At 37.6% G+C, this 21,324-nt stretch overlaps 1 protein-coding gene across 1 annotated transcript in view; it reads right to left on the reverse strand.

The window, feature by feature from the left end:
* Positions 1-21,036, reverse strand: part of UPF2 (UPF2 regulator of nonsense mediated mRNA decay) — a 112,743-nt gene extending 91,707 nt beyond the window's left edge. The window contains exons 1-4 of the mRNA XM_030321117.1: positions 20,937-21,036; positions 15,161-15,540; positions 10,089-10,868; positions 786-946 (exon numbers count right to left, since the gene is read on the reverse strand). Of these exons, the coding sequence (XP_030176977.1) occupies positions 786-946; positions 10,089-10,868; positions 15,161-15,522 (1,303 nt within the window). The 5' untranslated portion in view covers positions 15,523-15,540; positions 20,937-21,036. The remainder of the gene's footprint in view (positions 1-785; positions 947-10,088; positions 10,869-15,160; positions 15,541-20,936) is intronic.
* Positions 21,037-21,324: the final 288 nt, after the last annotated feature.

Genomic DNA, 21,324 nt, shown 5'->3' on the forward strand with positions numbered 1-21,324 from the left:
CTCTTGGTTTCAGCTCAGGTCATGATCTCATGGTTCGTGGGTTTAAGCCCCGCATTGGGATCTGTACTGACAGTACAGAGCCTGCTTGGGATTCTCTCGCTCTCCCTCTATCTGCCCCTCCCACTCTCGCTCGCTCTCTCTCTCAAAATAAATAAACTTTAAAAAAAAAAAAAAAGGAAAATATAAAAATATTAGAGGGGCACCTGGGTGGCACAGTTGGTTAAGTGTTTGACTTTCGGTTTTGGCTCAGATTGCGATCTCACAGTTTGTGAGATTGAGCCCTGTGTTGGGATCTGTGCTGACGGCTTGGACACTACTTGGGATTCTATCTCTCCCTCTCTCTCTGACCCTCTCCCACTCATGCTCTCTCTCAAAATAAATAAAATAAACTTAAAAAAAAAAAAAAAAAAAACTAGACTCCCAAAGATCCAATCTACTTTATTACCTCTTTGAGAAAGAAAGTGAATCTTTCTATAACCCCAAGTATGGTTTTCAGACAGGTCCCTGTTGGATATAATCCAAAGACACTTAATACAAAAGAACCCAGAGGAATACATCATAAGATCATATGAGTTAACTATTGTTAAGTGCCAAACCTTCTCTATTCAGAGGAGCATTTCAAGTAGTAGCTTTTCAAAGTTCTTATTAGGTCTTAATACTACTTCATTTAAAAAACTCTAAATGCATGTTGAAAACTTAAATTTTCAATGATATACATCTAAAAAAAGTAAAGATAAGGGATAGTGCTTAGTGGAAAAATCACAATGTTTTTAGGGTTATCTTACCTTCTGGTGTTGGTTTGTCTTGAGGAAGATCTGGCATATTTTCATCCAAAAGGTCTGCTAAGGATTGAGAATTTGCTAGCAACTTCTGATACGACATAGCAAACTCCTCATACTGTTTATGTCTATCTTCACTTAGCTCTCCTTTAGAATGGAGAATACGCCTATAAAACGAATGATGAAATAATCTGATAAACTCATCAAAGCAGATGTGATCATGTATTATATTGGAAACGTTCCACAAAATTTGATTTTATCACATAAGCTTATTAGCATGATTTTCTTCAAATTATTTGTAAAGTTTCCAAGATGTATCTGAAATTAAAACTAGTATAATCAAAGTCACCTAAGTAATTAAATTTCAACATTAGTTCTTCAAAGAACATTAAAAGTAATTAACAATTATGCCTGCAGTAATATAAAATTTAACAATGCCACTAAACACAAATTATTTTTAAAGTATTTTGTTAAAGCCATACCCCCTTCAGACATACAGTTAATCAAAAATACTTAACACACCTTAAAAAGTTACTGTTCAAAAACAGTAAGTTATAAAATCAGTACCCTTAAACATTCACAATGATATGAATCAAGATTATCTTTTGAAAAAGCCCAAATATTGCAAACAGCCAATTCTGTTTCCTACACAAGTACTGGTTATTTATCCATTTAACAAATATTAATTGAGAAACCCACTTAAGCCAGGCCAGGCCATCTGAGGAGCAGAGAACACAACTAGTCTTTCACTTTACCAACAGTTCACTAATAAGCCACTCATGAATAGAAATGCAGAACTTTCGAAATTTTTCAAAATGTATAGTTAAGTAAAAATCTCTCTATATAGACAGTTGAGATGTCCACACCTGCAACTACTTATAATACTATTTATAATACACATGTAGTGTAACATTTGAAATCTACAAATCTTAATGCAACATAGGTTTCAAAAAGCCAATCGTAAATTAAGTCATTTTCAAATTATTGTAAAGTTTATTACTTGTCATTTGAATTTCCTTATGAAAAGTGAAGAGAATGAGTTACTTTCTGATGTTATCTTAAAAGTTAACAGAAAATAGTGTGAAAAACAATGCCTACACTTATTCATCCCTGCTTAGCTGGAACAATTTCCAAATTTTTCTCTTATCCTAGTCCTACTCACATAAACTTTTGTTTAAATGCTGTAACATTCCAGCTAACATTTTTTTGTTAGGAATTATCAGCTCCCATTACAAGCACAAGATAGATCAATGCATACATTACTAGTCATTAAATTCAATCTTCTTTTTTTCTTATCTGGCCTATTAGGGATCTAAAATGAGAAATTTTCATTCATTTTCTTACAATTTAAAAGTACATTGGACGATACCATTCTATCAACAAGAATAGTTTCTCTCTTCAACTGTTTATTTCAAACTAATCTTACTGAAAAAAACAGTCTTTCAGTAAGTTATATGAATGAATTCTAAACTCAAAGCATTCAAAAATACTCAAACCATGAAAGCAATGACTGGAACTGCTTTCAATGAGTGAGCTTGTTAGAACTTTTAATTAGAAATTATGTCATTTTTGAATTTAGAAAAAGCCACTAAAATTAAACTGTTTAAATAATGTTCAAAAGTAGGCTACTCTAAAATGTTCTGCAATGTATTAGAAAAAATGTTAACCAATAAAAACTTTATTCTTTTTTTTTTTTCAAAGTAAGTTTCACACCCAGCATGAAGCCCAAAGTGGGGCTTGAACTCACGACCCTGACATGAAGACCTGACTTGAGGTAAAAAATCAAGACGCTTAACCAAGTGAGCCACCCAGGCACCCCCTTAGCAGTCTGTTCCATAGCAAATTATGTTAAGAGGGATAATAACAGTTTTAAGGGATTTCAGAACCTCTAATGACAATGCAAAATTATTTCAGTACTTGAAAAGACACTGGGAAATGTTTCAAAATAACAGAACCTGGAACTTAATTTTTCTAACAAGTTGCAACACTAGAGTCATCTAAAGAACAATACATCCAGTTTTAGGTTATACAACATTCACTAAGGATTTATGATACATAGGCATTAGCAAAGTGAGGACTATTTTATCACAGCAGAAAACACTCTTTTTCCAATATCAACCTCATTTTCAATCATCTGCCTGGGACTTTGCATTGGATCAATTAAAAGTGATGTAATTCTATGATAGCGGCCTTTGTATGCATTCCAGTTCCTTTCCAGTCATCCTGGAACCAATTTAAAACTCTGAAGCTCCCGAGGTAACTCTTCACACTTCCTAAATCTCAATCCCATGATCAGACTTGTTAACAGTACTGTTATGTGCTTAGGTTACGACCTAGAGACAACAGTCCTCAGAAAAAAAGCTCAAATTTTGGTAGATTTATTTTCTAATCATACCTTATACTGAAAACTTGGCAAGCAATGGAAGATACCAATGAAATGGCATGGGAAGAGTTCTGTTACACACAAAACTTATACAGTCCTACATATTTTCCTTGACCATTTATTTAATATACATTTACTAAACATCAGACTGAACACACAGGATGTAGTAAGTCTATAAATTTTAAGCAGAGAAATAAATGCACCATAGGTACCTGAACATTCAAAATCCCTAGAATCATTTAGAGGTTTGAATGAAATTAAAATGAGACATTTTTTAATGAATGTTTTATATATGGCAGTTTTTTATGTTTATGAAGCCCATTGGAAAAGATTTTTAGTTTAGCTTTTTTTAGAAGACCTGTATGAGGGAACTAAACATTACACAGCACATTTGACCCAAGTACCTAGTCTGTTCATCAGTGTAAAATAAATCTCACCAAAATTTCTTAGGAAAATTCCACAGCAATCTATCACTATGCAAAATCAAGCTGAATATATGATTTATCACATATCATTTTAATTATAATCTCTTCAGAAGCACATATATTCAGAATGTTGAATAGAAGCCAATCTTTTTGAGACTATCATAAATCAGAGGTTAGCAAACTATTTCTGCAAAGGGGCCAGATATAAATACTTTAGGCTCTGCAGACCATATGGTCTTTGTTACAAGTATTCAAGTCTGCTGATCTGGCACAAAAGCAGCCATAGGCAATAATACATCAACACATGAGCATGACTATTTTCCAATAATGCTTTATTTATGGACACTGAAATCTGAACTTCATATAGTTTTAGTATTTCACAAAATATTCCTCTTTTGATTTTTTTTCAACCAATTAAAAAGGTAAAGACCATTCTTATTCTCAGCTCACCAGCTGTACAAAAAGTAGTGGTCTATCTGGCCTACGGGTCATAGTTTGCCAATCCTTGTCATAACTGGAGTTCTCTGAATTAGGATCACTGTTAAAGGTATTATAAATGAGTACATTCCTTCTCATGACATCATTGTACAAGAGGGAGTTACTGGGACCATCTTAAAGATATGAAAAGCAAGCAATGAAAACAAAATTAATTCCAAATCTGATTCATTATAATAAAAATACAATAGACCTCCTTCACCCAATGATGAGCTACCACCATCTGGAAACAACCCTAAGGTATGTCAATCTTTGACAATACTGTAAAACTGACAAAAATATCAAATAGTCCACTCTTGAATCGAGCATTCTATCTCATGAGAAAAGTCATAAATGTCTCAAATGATTCTAGTCTTGAGACCTATTTTTTGTTTTTCTTTTTTTTTTCATTTTTATTCTTCTTGACTTTCTCGCTTTTATTTTGTATACTGTTGTCTCGCGTTATTTTAAAAATGAAAAAAATTTTAAAAGCTATCAAAGCTTAATATACAAATTTTCAAAATCATAAAAAGGTACAAGAGACATCCTCATCAAGACTTTCTGAAGGATTAAGCAAGCAATATATCACAAGTAATAAACTCACATTTACTGAATACTTACAATGAATCAGATACTGTTAAGTGCTTTTACATGTGAATTCATTGCATCGTTCACATTTATCTCCAAGGTAGAGTGCTACTGTTACTCCATTTTACAGAAGGGAAAACTGAAGCAGAGATGTGAGATAACATGCTGAGAGCTACAGAACTAAGTAAATGACAAATCTAAGATGTGAACACACGTAGCCAGGCTCCGGCGTCCATGCTCACAACTATTGGACCATATATACTGCCTCCCAAATTAAAGTAAAATTGTCCACTTGGTACCTAACATTGGAATTAGAATGTCTCTCAAATGTATCTATCAAAGGCAAGCCTTCTCACACTGAGGTACTTATTTTATATTCCTTCAGGTCCTTTTATCTGGACCTGACTGGGTAAGCACTGTGTGCACTGCTAATGTGTTTACTAGACACTTTAAAATCTAGTACAAGTCCTAAATGCAGATGAAGAGTAACATGGAAGTTGTGAAAAATACAGTATGAAGAGGTATGAAAGAATCCGATCTGTCACTTGCTACATAAGTCACAATGAGCAAGCTCATTTATAATCATGAGGCAGACCCATTAAAAGCTACTAGATTTTACCTTTCATCTCAGCAATTTGTCAAATTTTCATGAGAATAATTTTCTTTCGGTTTCATTTTAGAATTTAGTTATGGATGTCTTATAATCTTGTGTGAAAAGCCACTACTGCACGGTAAGCATAAATGTACTCGATCAAATATTTATTAAACTGTCAAAGTCATTGAATCAGAGTTAGAGAATACCTGGAAAGAGGTAACAATTTTAGAGCACTTACAAAACTGTTAAAGCCTCACTGAGTATAAAGTACAGTGATAGAACATCTTAATAGCGCTTAAGTACTACACACTTTATCAAACAATCCACCTGTTTAAAAAAAAAAAAAAAAACAACCCACAACTATAGGCAAGGTACAACTTACCTGGGAGAAAAGCAGAAGGTAAAAGCAACGCTATTTAATTTTACGTTAATGTGCTGTCAAGTTTCATCACTGGTAAAGTAATACCGCATGAATTTGCATTAATGAAAGAAACCTCCCTGATTTTATTAATTAATGGAGGAAAGCCTACATTGTACTTTTTTTTTTTAAACTATACTTTCAATCAAATCACTTAGTGCTGTTTGAACATGTAATCATGAAGGTCCTAATTCACCAATACTTAAAAGGAGAAACTTCTGCTACCACTCCCATCAGTTAGGGAGAAAGAAAGAAATTACGACACTTCGAAATTATTCAAGCAAGAATTGACTTAACATCTGAATTCACAATTTCACTACTACAAGAAACAAATTCTTCTACATAATTAGTATCTAAATAAAAATTAAATCATTTCTTCAATTTTTATTAAAAGCCAAAAAGTAGCAGGTAATATTACCTCTATGAGAATAATATCTCATAGTACAAAACATTTCAAGTATAGAGTACTGAACATAATAAAAAGCAAAACTTACCAAGAAGTAAAGCTATTAACTCTAAATTGGCAGATGTTGCAAGATAATATATTTTTAGATGTGTAAATATTAATTATAAGTCCCCAGGATCAACCGCTTAACTAAAATGTGTTTTAAAAATTGTTTTAAGTACAAAAAGCTTGTAAGTTCAAATTTATTAAAATTCACCAAACCCTAGGGCCAGTTGTATTCTGCTCATAACTGTAAATCCCTCAAGGGCTGAGAAACAGAACTAACTATCTAATACCTATGGTATCAGCCCAGCAAACATGAGAAAGGAACAGTTAAGACTCAACAGGTCTTGTGCAGTCACTGTCTTCATTCATTCATTCATTCATTCATTCATTAGCGTCTTTAAGAAAATACCAGAGATTTTATTATTCTATTTTTTTTAATTGGTTGAAAGAATTCTTAAGTATAGAGCTTAAGGAGTATAGGAGCGCCTAGGTGGCTCAGTCGGCTAAGCATCTGACTTCAGCTCAGGTCATAATCTCAGTTTGTGAGTTCAAGCCCCACACTGGGCTCTGTACTGACAGCTCAGAGCCTGCAGCTTGCTTCAGATTCTGTGTCTCCCTCTCTCTCTGCCCTTCCCCCATTCATGTTGTCTCTCTCAAGAGTAAACATTAAAAAAATTAAAATAAAAACAAAGGAGTATACACAAAGGCTTCACAACCTCTATGAATAGTGCCATCTCCCAAGTTAATTAAAATGACCAAAAGCATTTAGGATTCATAGACTGAAAATACAATGGATTTGATTTTTTTAAAACTGTCATTATTAAGATACTGAATAAAGGCTTAAAGTAATTTAACTACATAAGTCTTAAACATCCACTAGCTTGGCACTTAGATTTCCAGCATTACCATGCCTAAGAGAAACCTTACTGGGAAAAATTATTGTCCATGATTTATTCCCATGATTAGAAAAACCTCAAAATACCTACTGGATAATGACTGGGAGGGGGAAACTTTGGGAAACTGATCATTTTTACAGTACACCGTAACGTACTAATACTAGGCCAAGGGACTCTGCACTAATCCATTCTTCATGCGTCTTGGTCAGTCAGGTATTCAAATCTTCACTACAGAGGCTCCTCGAATTGACGCTGTCCTAGGCATGAGTTATTTATTAAGCTATATGCTAATTATTTGTTATATGATGATTAAGATTTTCCCATCTCCCAAATTACTACATCTAAGTAGGCAGCATCCCATGATAAAATGACTGCTATGATGGTAAGGTCAATTTCTGCTAGGTAAATAACCTCCTCTAATAACCTAACAGTTCCATATTGAAATGAATAAAAGTTTCTAGGGAAAGTTCACAAAACCATGCTCTTAACACTATATACCCTGTTCAAAATTTTCACTTGAAATAATATTAAAGAACAGGTCTGCTTATCAAAGCTGGATATGACCAGAAAGTAAGTACAAATTAATATAAGTCACTAATATATTAATAATAATAATCAATATTCAATATTATAATTAGACTAAAATAATACGCCAAAAATATCTAAATAAAGTTAAAAGAGAGAAGTCTGCATTCAGATTCAAAAAATTAGTAATAGTAATTCAAGGTGAAGAACTGATTTGGCAGCAGTTCATTTGAAAAATTAGTCTTTCGGCATATATAAGCCTAACAGTCAAAAGAATGACAGAGCAGCTATAGAAACTAATGGAATTTTAGATTATAGGCAGGAAAAAATGCATCCAAAACAAATGTCCTAAGGATAGTCATGTCGAAATCATGGAACAAACTGAAGGAACAGGAGGTATTTAGCCTTGAGAAGATGAAAGGGAAACCACCTGGCAGTCTGCAAATATCTGAGATATTATCATGAAAAGAGGAGACATGTCCCATATCAGTGCTTCTCAAACTGTGGTAAAGGAATTATTTTTTTTTCTAATCACTGCAGGTGCTTTTATAAAATACAGGAACAATACCACAACTATGGAAAACTGCTATAAGGATGTCTAAATGCTTCGTGTGCTTCTATACTTAATTCATTGTGAACAGGTAAACAGTTCATGGACCCCCACTTTCAGCAGCTTTATTCCATCTGAACCAGAAAAAAGAAGTACATCAAAGGGAACCATTTTATGGAGTTAATTTTCTGCTTGAATTCCTAGTAAGTAGGAGTGTCCAACACAGAAATGGCTCTAAGCTCCTTTGAGAGGTTTTCAAAGGAAGAATACTTTGTCAGATAATCTGCAAAATGGATTCCTTCATTGGGTGATTAGATTAAATCACTGTAGACTCCACCCTCTAAGCTTCTGTGAGGCCAATCAAAAATAAACACACACACAAAACCTTTAAAGTAGCCAATAAAAAGGAATCAAAGCATACCTACAAAATCAGTTGTGATGTATTAGGTAGAACATATGGGAAAAAGAAAATGACTAGGAAAATGACAAAACACTATGTAAGTCATAATTAAGATTTTGAATATATGAGAATTATTAAGAGGACCACTACTTTCCTTTTAAACTCTTAACTGACTATATAAATTCAGCCTGAAGTTGCCTATTCAAAGTTTAAAACAGTCCTCACTATCAAAAGCACAAAACAAAGATTTTTTTTTTTTTTTTAAAGAAACCTTGAGGAACACCATTGCCATCTTAAACTCTCGCCTCTTGAATGATCCTCAACCACCAGGGTTTAGCCATACAGTCTCTGAACCTATCCTGACCCAGACCTAACTGTATTACTGGCATATACTACTAGTCTTTAGTTAAGTCAATCACCTTCTAGTGGTAACTACTTAAACCAGTAGGTCCTTCCCCACTGTGGAAGGACCTTATGGAAATAGAAAAGTATCCTCTCCCATACTAATTCCTGAAAAACAGCAATTTCAGACTCAACCATGCACTTTAAATAGATGAAAGTATTCAGCCAAATACTTTGGCTACTGCTGTTGTCTCCTTTCTGTACCCCTCAGCCCTCCAAATCCACCCTCCACAAAAGTTGACCTAGTGCCCACCAACTTCCATCAACTTCTAGTTTATGGATGCCTCCTAGGTCCAGAGGCTACAGAATAGTTATCTTGTAACAATCAAAGGTGGCCCCTCAATCAGGTATCTTCACTAATTACCACAGACACATACATTATTCCTTCAGAATTTTAAATGGATGTTCCCCAGAGAGAGACTCCTGTAAATGCACTCTACATAGTAGCATTTAAGAAATTTTTTCACATCTGGGGCGCCTGGGTGGCGCAGTCGGTTAAGCGTCCGACTTCAGCCAGGTCACGATCTCGCGGTCTGTGAGTTCGAGCCCCGCGTCAGGCTCTGGGCTGATGGCTCAGAGCCTGGAGCCTGTTTCCGATTCTGTGTCTCTCTCTCTCTGCCCCTCCCCCGTTCATGCTCTGTCTCTCTCTGTCCCAAAAATAAATAAACGTTGAAAAAAAAAAATTAAAAAAAAAAAAGAAATTTTTTCACATCTAATTTGTTGCACTATTTTCCAAATTTCTGATCTAAAATACAGACTATGAAATAAAACGACTTGTTTTCTAAGAGCAAGTATCAACAATGACATCAATGAATTAAGATTCAAAACAATGAAAGCAAACCTGTTATAGAGAGGGCACAACAAAACACAAAAATAATAGCAGATAAGTTAAAGTGACAGAAAAAGAAAATCCCTCAACAGTAAGGAGTTTCTTAAATCACAGGAACAAAACACATCCCCAAAGTAAAAATCACCATATACTTGCCAGGTTTCTTTTAAATTCAGAAACAAAATCTATGATAAGACTCTCATTTAAACATGAGTACTTTAACTGTTACACTTTGAAATTCTCCTGGAAATGTTAAGAAATCCCCTGCAATGAGCCTTTCTCCATAAGTTCTTTCAGTGGCATGAAGACTTAAGAAACTTTTTAAGTATGAGCTCCAAAATAAATTCTCAATTCTGAGAAATATGAAAATCACCTGTTTTGTCTCTCTGTATTCTGAAGCTCCCTGTGGTCCCTTTTCAGGTGTTTGGTCAAAGATGTAAAGTACTCTTTTAAAAGATTCTGGAAAGGTTGTTGTTTCTCTGGACTAATTATCTCACTAGGAGGGAAACTGAAATTAAACTTCTCCGCAGCACTCTTCACTTTCCGTGGTACAAGTCCAGCAATATCATCTCCACAATGTCGACAAAAACTAATCACCACAGAAACGTGAGTATGGGATTCCCGATCAGCATTAATAATATTTTTTAGCTGTTCGTAGATTAAGGATAGACCTTCCTTGTCAGTGAAAATCCCAACTATTGTCAATTCTGCAATGAAACGCAAATCAGTTCTTAACTTGGTAATGTTAGGGGTTTTCTCTTCTTTCCTCGCTTCAAAATGTTTTTTCCAAACCTGAAGAAGTGACGGAGCAAAGTCGGCATAACGCTGGTGAAAGAGAGAACACAAGTGCACAGCACAGTTCACATCAGATATTTTCAGCTTTGCTTCCACAATAGAAGCTACAGCTTCTGCAATGTATTTGCTTAAATTTAGGCCATTAAAATCATGGGACAAGGAGTCTCTCTGTTGTTCCGTAATAGTTTTTAATTTCTTGACAAAAGCAGTATTTTTCTTCAAGCTTGAGTCTAGTCGGCTAAAGAAATTTTCCTCTGGTCGGTTGTCTGGAGCATTTTGGTTTTTGCTACGAAGTTCCTTCCTTAACTGATGTCGTTCCCAAGCTTCTTGATGAAGCTGAAGGGATTCTTCTTTCTCTCTATATAAAAACAAACAAGCAAATAAAATAACTTGTACATTCTGAAGCATCTCTGACAAATTTCATAAGAGCAAAAGCAAATGAGAAAGTAAAATCATATAAGTATCAGCATCCAAAAGGAACAAACCATGCAAAAGGCCCTTTTCCTACTTCTTTTTTAAAGATATCTTTTTTAAGTTATCTCTGTACCCAATGTGGGGCTCGAACTCAAAACCCGAAATCAAGAATTGCACGCTCTACTGACTGAGCCAGACAGGCGCCCCTTTTCCTAATTTTAAAAACATTTTATTAATGACTTAAGATAGTAAGAACCCAGTACACTGAAAATATCAAATGTGACAGAGTGGAGGATTCTGAATAACTAGAGTAAAAATCATTCTGCCAACAAGCAAACGAAATGGGTAAGACACTTTTGTCAATTCTACCGCAATAAAGGTGAAAAAATAAATGGATTAAATACATGATGCATAGTATGAAAAATACAAAATACCTAGGAAGGATACCTAAAATACCTAAAACAGGTAAAAGCATTGGTAAGAGAGAAAAAAAACTGTCCACAAAGACTATAAAGAATAAGGTTTGTAAAAAATGCATTAAAAATGTTTTAATATGTGGGGCACCCAGGTAGCCCAGTCGGTTGGGTGTCCGACTTTGGCCCAGGTCGTGATCTCACGGTTAGCGGGTTTGAGCCCTGCATCGGGCTCTGTGCTGACAGCTCAGAGCCTGGAGCCTGCTTTAGATTCTGTGCCTCCTTCTCTCTCTGTTCCCCCTGCTCATGCTCTGTCTCTCTCAGTCTCTCAAAAATAAATAAATGTTAAAAAAATTAGAAAAACAATGTTTTAATATGTTAAGTACCATTTTTCCATACTTCAGCATTAACCAAACCTTTAATAAAGTACCTTTCTTGGTTTGGGTCTTAAAATTCAAGTGTAATTAAGAAATTCTGGAAAGGAACCAGAAGAAAACTATAAGATAAAACTCCTTTAATAAAAGGCTAACAAACAGTTTATCCTGAAAAAAAAAAAAAAAATTAAAAGATGGAACATGTTTAAATTGCAGAAGTAATAAAATAACTTGGGCGGGGGGGGAGGGTAGGATATCTCTCCGACTGTGAGGCCTCTGAGATACTAAAACATGTAACTTTAAAATATAAATTTCTAAGAAATCAGATTTTCATCTTTCTGAAATAACCATCCCTTAGCAACCCTTCCATGATTTTTCCACTAAAAGCCACGACATTTTAACAGCAAATTGCATCCATCACTGCAAACACGGACATGTGAGTATCTCATTGAAGTCTCCCAGCCAAACACAAATACAAGATTAGCAGTAAGAATGCACTTTAAGAAAATATCTCTTGGGGTGCCTGGGTGGCTCAGTTGGTTAAGCATCCAACTCTTAATTTCAGCTCAGGTCATGAACTCCCAGTTTGTGAGATGGAGTTGTGCGTAGGGCTCTTGCACTGTCGGTGTGGAGCCTGCTTGAGATTCTCTCTCTCCGCCCCTCCCCTGCACACACTGTGGCTCTCTCAAAATAAATAAATAAATAAATAAATAAACAAACAAACAAACAACTATGTATATACATTAATTAAATCTATTTTCATCAGCAATAAAAACACTTTAAAATACATAAATGAGGGGTGCCTGGGTGGCTCTAGTCAGTTAAGCGTCCAAATCTTGGTTTCGGCTCATATCATGATCTCCCAGATTCGTGAGTTTGAGCCCTGCATTGGGCTCTACACTGACAGTTCAGAACCTACTTGGGATTCTGTCTCTCTCCCTCTCCCTCTCTCTCTCTCTCTCTCTCTCTCTCTGCTCCTCCCCGGCACATTCCGTCAAAATAAACTTTTAAAACAGTTTAAAAAACAAAATACATAAATCAAATATTTACCAGTGAAATAATAATGCTCTAAAATACCCTTTTTATTTGCATGTTTAAGATAATAAATAGAGATCAGTTGAAAAAAAAATAAATAAATAAAATAAATAAATAAAAAATAAAATACCTTTTTTTTCCAGGGGAAAAAAGTGGGTAATTGTTGATGATGGGTAGACAGAGTGATTGGGGGGTGTTGGGAGGACTGATTCATTATTCTATCCTATTTTTTTTTTAATTTTTTTTTTGATGTTTATTTATTTTTGAGACAGAGAGAGACAGCATGAACAGGGGAGGGTCAGAGAGAGAGGGAGACACAGAATCCGAAACAGGCTCCAGGCTCTGAGCGGTCAGCACAGAGCCCGACGCGGGGCTCGAACTCACAGACCACGAGATCGTGACCTGAGCCAAAGTCGGCCGCCCAACCGACTGAGCCACCCAGGCGCCCTATTCTATCCTATTTTTTGAGTATGTGTGAATTTTTCCCAATAAAAAGTTGAGATTTTGGTGGTTGGTTTGTTTTGTTTTGTTTGCTCTTTCTATAGGAGGGTAGAGGGAGGAGCAAAAGTAACAGTGAAATTGAATATCCTTATGAATTTTTAAAATTAATTCGAACATATTTTTAGCCCAATAAATCTAAAATAGTTCAATTTCAACATGTAATTAATATAAAATAGCAGTGAAATACATTGCACTGTTTTTCATGAGTCTTCAAAACCAGGGTTCTTTTCACACTCATACTTAACAGCAGTCTCATTTTGTACCTGCCTCATTCTGTGTGGTCCACAGCTCCTTGTGAATTTTTTTTTTTTTAAAGTAGAATATAAGAAACTCTCAAGAATCATGGCTCTGAATATTCCCAAACTGGCCACTACTATTGCCTTCCAGACCTAAGGCTCTACTGCCTCATTAAAAATACAGGTACAAGGGGCGCCTGGGTGGCTCAGTCCGTTAAGCGTCTGACTTTGACTCAGGTCATGACCTCAGTTTGTGAGTTCGAGCCCCGCATCGGGCTCTGTGCTGACAGCTCAGGGCCTGGAGCCTGCTTTAGATTCTGTGTCTCACTCTCTCTCTGACCCTCCCCCACTCACACTGTCGAGAGAGAGAGAGAGAGAGAGAGAGAGAGAGAGAGAGAGAGAAAGTAAACATTAAAAAAAAAATACAGGTACTAAAAAACTTTGATAGGAAAGTAGGTGGTTGAGCTGTTCCAGCGATCCATGAAAATTCATGTTTGCAAACAGCTTTTTAAACATTATATAAAATTTTTATACATATGAAGAGAAAAGTCCATGCTACTCAATAGCTGCCATTTTTGCTACATCTTGGTAGTTTTCCTGTGAGGACTACCTTGTTTTTTGCCAGTTCATCATACTACTTGCATAGATTTACAAGGTTAAAAATAGATTTAGATGAAGATAAGAATGGGAGGTACTACGAAATCGTTTTTAAGGACCAAAGTTTTAAAGTTGACTACGTTAAAAAAAAACCAGCAGCTCCACTGTTTATTAGGACTTTATGCAAGTTACTTAACCTTTTCAAGCTTCATTTTATTAATCTGTCAAGTGAGGATCATAAAATTTATTCATTATGACTACCTTTAGGATATGTGCTGATATACTCTATAGTGTCCTGCACATAGTAAGAATTCAGCAAACAGCCATTAAGAACTAAAGATTTTCAACTTCAAAGAGACCATGAGGGGCGCCTGGGTGGCTCAGTGAGTTAAGCATCCAACTTCAGCTCAGGTCATGATCTCATGATTCTTGTGAGTTTGAGCCCCGTGTTGGGCTCTGTGCTGACAGCTCAGAGCCTGGAACCTGCTTCACATTCTGTCTCCACCTCTATCTGCCCCTCCCCTGCTCACGCTCTGTCTCTCTCTCAAAAATAAATAAACGTTAAAAAAATAAAAATAAATAAAAACCCAGAGACCATGAAAAAAAAAGAGTCATTTTAAAAATCAAAACAATCCAGGAGCGCCTGGGTGGCTTAGTCAGTTAAGTGTCTGACTTCAGCTCAGGTCATGGTCTCGTGGCTCAGGAGTTCGAGCTCCACATCGGGCTCTCCGGGCTCTCTGCTGTCAGCACGGAGCCTGCTTTGGGATCCTCTGTCTCCCTCTCTCTTTGCCCCTCCCTTGCTCGCACTCTTTCTCTCTCCCTCTCTCTCTCTCAAAAATATTAAAAAGTTCAGATTACCCTCTCAAAAAATATGTATTAAAGATTCCTGTTACTTAATTGGAGGAATTAAAGCATCATAAGCATGCTTCTGGTCAGTGAAACTAACAGAACCAGTAACTTAAGATACTCCCAACTCTCAAGGAACTGCACCCCAGAAGTCGGATTTCAAATAATCATTGTTTTCCCAACACTTCATTCTTCCCATTCCTTCTTATCAATAAATAAAATAAATGTTCTTACTTCAACTGGGCAGCTTCTTCTTCTTGCTGACGTTTTACCTGCTCTTCTTGCTTCTTTTTCTCTTCCTCTTCATGTTTCTTTTTTTCTTCTTCCTCTTTTTTCTTTAATTCTTCCTCTGCCTTCACCTTTTCTTCTTCTTTTTTCTTTCGTTCCTTGTCTTCTTTTTTTCTCTTATCTTCTTCCAGTTTCTTCTTTTTATCTTCAGGGACCTTAATAACCTCCTTCTTGGCAGTAAGTTTGATCTCCTCTTTTGGTTTCTCCCTGCTGCTCACTGGCCGCCTTTCACTGCAGTCCTTTTCCTTGTTGTTTAGTAAAGTTTCTTTTTCTTCCATACTTGCTGGCTTTTTACGCTCAGCTGGCATTATGTTACCCAGAACAATCTGTAAGAGTAAAAGAATGTCAGTATTCTTTGTAGTATTGTAGATGTAGTGACTTTTTTTTTTAGTAACGTGACACTGTTTTTGAAACAGAACATATTAATGCATTGTTGTGAGATATTAAATAAATGCACGCAAAATGAATATTATTTCTGTGATAAAATAACTTCCTGGTCACATTCCACATTCTATCATTATTAGTTATGCCTTTGTCTAAGTACAAACAACACAAAAAGTAGAGAACACAATATAATCAACCTCCCAAATTCAACCATTATCAGTTATGAAACATAGCATTTAATCATAAGTACTTCAGCACGCATCTGAGAATATTTTGAATCAGGTTTGTTGTTTTTTTTTTAAGTAGGCTTCAAGCCCAACACAGAACCCAACGCGGGGCTTGAACTTACCACCCTGAAATCATGACCTCAGTTGAGATCAAGAGTCAAATGCTTGGGGCAACCTGGGTAGCTCAGTGTGGGTTAAGCATCTGACTTGAGCTCAGGTCATGATCTGCTGATTTGTGAGCTCGAGTCTCACACAGTAGGCTCTGTGCAGTCAGCACGGAGCCCGCTTCAGATCCTCTGTTCCCCTCTCTCTCTGCCCCTCCCCTCTTGTGCTCTCTCTCAAAAATAAACGTTGAAAAAAAAAAGAGAGACGCTTAACTGAGCTACCCAGGCGCCTCTGAATCAGTTTCAATCCCAACATTTCACTTTGGTGAAGAGATTCTGGTGACATTATTTCATACAATGTGCAACAGAAGTATTATAGCAGGAACATAAACGAGCTCCTGCCATCTATAAATGAACAGACAAGGGGTGCCTGGGTGGCTCAGTCAGTTCAGCGTCTGACTTTGGCTCAGGTCATGATCTCACGGTTTGTGAGTTCGAGCCCCACGTTGGGCTCTGTACTGACAGCTTGGGGCCTGGAGCCTGCTTCAGAGTCTGTGCCTCCCTCTCTCTCTGCTCCTCCCCTGCTCACACCCTGTCTCTCTCTCAAAAATAAAGATTAAAAAAAAATTTATATAAATGAACAAAATGACACAAATTCATGCCATCGTTCTCAACCTTATCAAACTTTCAAATACAGAAACCGCCAAATATCTCAAATTAGACTTTGAATCTTTTCATTAGCATCAGTCAAAATTAATCTATAAATAAACATAAGGATGATTATAGAATCTGTATATTCTGTCCTGTACCTGCTAATACAGTAACCATCAGCCCAGAGCTTCTCAGCCTCAGCATTACTGACATTTCGGGCAAGGCAATTCTTTGGGGCTTTTGTTTGGGGGTGAGGGCTGACACTATTTTGTGCACTACATGAAGTTTAGCAGCATCCTGCCTTCTCTACTGAGGTACCAGCAGTATCTTCCCAGTTTGACAACCAAAAATTACTCCACACACTGCTAATGTCTCCTGGGAGCAAAATCACCACCAGTTAAAAACCACTGCACTAGCCACAAGTAGCTACTTACATGCAAATTAATTAAGAGTTTGAAATTCCATTTTTCAGTCACTACCCGTATTTCAAGTACTCACTTCCACATGGCTAATGACTACCACATCAGTGCAGATACAGAATATTTTAATTATCACATTAAGTTCTACTGGATAACATAAGTCTACAGTAGATGCTCTATTAACTGGAAATAAACTGTAGAACAAAAAACTGTATTTCCCAGCAAAATTCAGCATATTTCTTTTCAAAAAATAAATTTTCTGTGTACTAGTTTTCTAATATAATTTCTTTAATGGACAGCAATTCATGTTCTGAGTCCTAAATCATCTCAAATTGCACAGGAGAAAATCAAAATACTTTCTATTTAAGAAACACAGAATTTAATTATTTAAACTGCTTAGTTTATTAAAAGCTAAATATACACACAGTATTCTTAATTATTTCCAAATATAGATTTTAAGTTACACCAATAAAAACTAGGTTAGCAAACAAAACATTTGCAATAATAAACATTTATTTCGTAAACACACACACATTTATTTCAGCATTCCAATAAAATGTTATCATAGAAAGAAAACCTAGGCCAATAGAAACACTTTAAGTAATTTTTGGAGGCACATTCAACACTCTATATCTTTTCTCAGCTACCTCTTCCCCTTTTCCTTTTGACTCTGCCGTCTCCGTTCTATGCATTTATTTTGACGGTAACACCCAAAGGCTTTAGTTAACCTCAATGGCTTGTAACTCAGAAGGAAAGAAAGCTGTCAATCCCGTTTAGGCAATCATTAAAACACGAAAGAGCATAATTACTTATCTGTGTGGCAAGGTAGCCTTAACATTTATGCTATCTGGGAAGTGCAGCTCACACAGCTTCAAATAACCCACCTTTAATGTGAAAATACCATGCCCTAAAGCAAGCAAACTTTTAAAAGAGAATACTCATAGCTACCACTCACTGGCACCACAGTAAACATCTTACATACATTATCTCATTTAATACTAAAATCTTTATGAGGTGGGTATTATTTTCCCTATTTTATAAATGAGTAAACTGAGACTTGACCAAGTAACTTGACCAAGGCCTCCACAGCTGGTGACAGAGCAGGAATTTGAACCCATACTCTCAACTAAAGTTATTAAGAACCGTGTGTACCAAACTGTGAGGCAGAAGACTTGATCATAGATACTGACTATGACAAATCATACAATAACGTATCTGAATAAAGAGTCCCTAATAGCAGTTTTTACATTATGTTTTTAACTTTTGGCAGATATTAGCAAAAACATACAGGGATGATAATTCCTAAGGTAGCAATACAATCTTATTTAGATTGTCATTATATGCAAAATAGAATACTGTTTATATATAGAGTTTGGATTTTCTGAAATGAAGTATCAACAAGCGACATTTCAGTAATACAAGGAACTACACACAATAAAAAGAACGGCATCAAAATTTACAAGTAATGTCTCATTTATCAAGGTAAGACTACATATTAAGTTCTACAAAAACATTAAGAAATTCACTTAGAATCTGACAAATTCATAAAGGATCATTTGTTAGCTTAACAGAGTTTCCTAAACTTCTGTGACTCTACAGTACTCATTTATTCAATAAATGTTTAAGTGCCTACTATATCAAACTGTAGTAGGCACTCATGAATTGGTCCTGCTCTACAGCATGATAAAACAGATTCTCAGCAAGACTCTTAAGTCTTGGTACTGATAGATTCTTTGAATCCCCTCATCTTTGTATGACAAACACACCCAGAGTACACTTGGAACTAAATTTCAGTGAACAAAAAAATGTGATGAAAATGTAAAGGCTCATGTAAAGACGGCAATGCAACATGTGAAAATAACACAGGCTCTGAAATCAGACGCTTACTCTGCAACCTGCTAGCTATGGGAACTGGGCAACTTCTCTGAGTCTACCCATTGATAAAATGGAGGCACTGCTACCTCTCTCAGAGAATTCTTAAACTACTAACAGAGAGACAATTCTTAAACTACTAACCAAGCAGCTAGCATCCAGAAGGCGTTCAATAAATGTTTATTCTTTCACACCGAACACTGAAAAGTTCGCTGGAAGACGAGAGTTTTTAGGGTTAGGACTACTAGACTTTCTCCACTCCAATTCTCAATTTTTACACTGACATGACAGCAGAAGAGTGACCCATCCAATTACACTAGTTTAATGGCTGAGTCAAGCCTCACTGTCCAGTGCTCTTCTCCACTAAATGCCCTGACTCAAGATTTTAAAAGCCAAATTTACAAACAACGTAATTTAGATCAGTATGCACTTGTACTGTCAATTAAACTGTATTTAGTGAAATGCCAAAATTTAAACTACTTTGAGAAATCCATGCTTTAATAAACAGCCAAATATTGTATCTGAAGTGCTTCAAAAAGTTTTTCAAGTAGAAACTAAAATTTTAAGTAGACTGCATCTTAAAATAATCAAGATAAATACGAGTGATCTTTTAATTCGAATATGATTAGCTTACAAATTACGGAGTACAATCACAGCCAGTCCTTAAAAGGAAACCATGCTTTTAAAACCACCTTCCTAGCTCCCCGAGTAGAGTCCTGGCTCTTGGGTTGTATATTTTAGTTGGTTTTCTAAAAATACTCTCGATGCCTAAAAGAAAGTAAAACTACCTTATTAGTTAGTAAAACAAGGATCAATGGAGTGTACTGGGGGGGCAGAACGCAGAGAAAGGGATGCTTCCCTTTTAAAGATCTCCCTTTAACAAAGTACCATATGGATTATGTATGAAATCACAATCAGACTGCTCTGAAAATATTTCAGAGTTAGACAATGCTGTTTTACCTTTTAATTCTTTATTATTCAAAATGTTCTATGGGCAGAATAGCACCGGGGCATTATCTCCCAGTCTCTGGCTTTACAAAACGTCCTTCCTATCAAGGACTCATTCAAAGTTTTTACAAATTTCACCAGAGTTCAAAACTGGTTTTCTCGAGGAGTTGTACATTTCTTACAAACACCTAAAACTACGATAAACAAGAAGGGTGATGGTTTTACTTTGGTCGGCTGCATCACTACATACGGGTCCTCAAAGGGCAAGCGGGCAGGTGGTCCGGTTCACTGTGTACCCCCAAGATCCTAAGGTGGTTCTGCTCGGCCAACCTGACGACCAAATACCCCGTGATGATCTCCTTAGTTCAGAAGTACCAACGAGAGTGAGTACTAGGAGCCTTGGGACGAAGCCAAGGGAAGAACCCTCAGTCTATGTGACTAAACAGAAGTGGAGCAAATAACCCATGCCCACCATTCCCAAACACGCCGAAACCCCTTCCCCTCCACACACATGTCCCACAAACCCCTGCTCCGGAGGCACATTCCCATACCCAACACGCTTCCCCGCCACAACTCCCTTTCCCACGGGTAGCCACGGTCACCTTCGCGGACCATCCTCGCCCCAACCCCAACTTCTCACCCCACACTCCCTCACCACCCGAGACCGGGACTCTCCGACAGGTCTCCCTACTCCACATCCTCCCACACACGCACCCTCCCCACTTCCTCGCCCTCGCTTCCCTCCCGGCTCCCGAAGAGCTTTCCCCAACCTCCCCTCGCGCCACTCCACACCCCCAAACACCTTCACCCCGCCACAGCAGGCTCCCCGCCTTCAGCCCCGAGGCCCAGCCTGGGCATGTGGGGCAGACACCCCCTCGGCCGCCCCTCATGTCTGCCCCGGGCCGGGGGCGCCCGCGGTGATGGGAGCCTCCGGGAGAGGGGTCTGAGGAGGACGACGCCGGAGCTGCGGTCCGTGTACTGCTCGCCGCCCCCGGAGCGCTGGGGTGCGGAGTCGCCTCTTGGGTCCCTCGGGGAGTAGGAGTCCAGGCCGGTGCCCCCCAGTCCCGCTTCCTCCCGATCGCTGGAGCGGAGGGGAAGGAGGTTCCCCGGGACTCACCTCGAGCCTGTTGTCAACATTAGCCCCGGGTTTCCCAGCACCAACTCCAGCGCTCGGGCTCTCCCCTCCCCTCCCCCCACCTATCTCGCAGCCGAGGGCCCGCCTTCCCTCAGCTCCCCCTCCTCCCTCCGCCCGCCGGCCCTCCCGCCCGCCACTCACCAGCGCGGCCAGGCTGCGAGTGGGGGCGGGGCGGAGGGTTGGGGAAAGGAAAAAGCCGTCCACGCACTTGCCTGATCGCAAACTGTCCGGGTCTCCATTCCGCCGGCATAACGATGCCCTTGGCTTAACGCTGGGGTGGCGGATCGCGAGAAAAGACTCATAGATGTGCGACGCACAAAGCGGCTAGTTCAAATGGTCTACTCGATGAGAGGAGCGAGTTTTTCAGACA

This window comes from Lynx canadensis, chromosome B4 (genome assembly GCF_007474595.2).
Source record: "Lynx canadensis isolate LIC74 chromosome B4, mLynCan4.pri.v2, whole genome shotgun sequence".
Lineage (NCBI taxonomy): Eukaryota > Metazoa > Chordata > Mammalia > Carnivora > Felidae > Lynx > Lynx canadensis.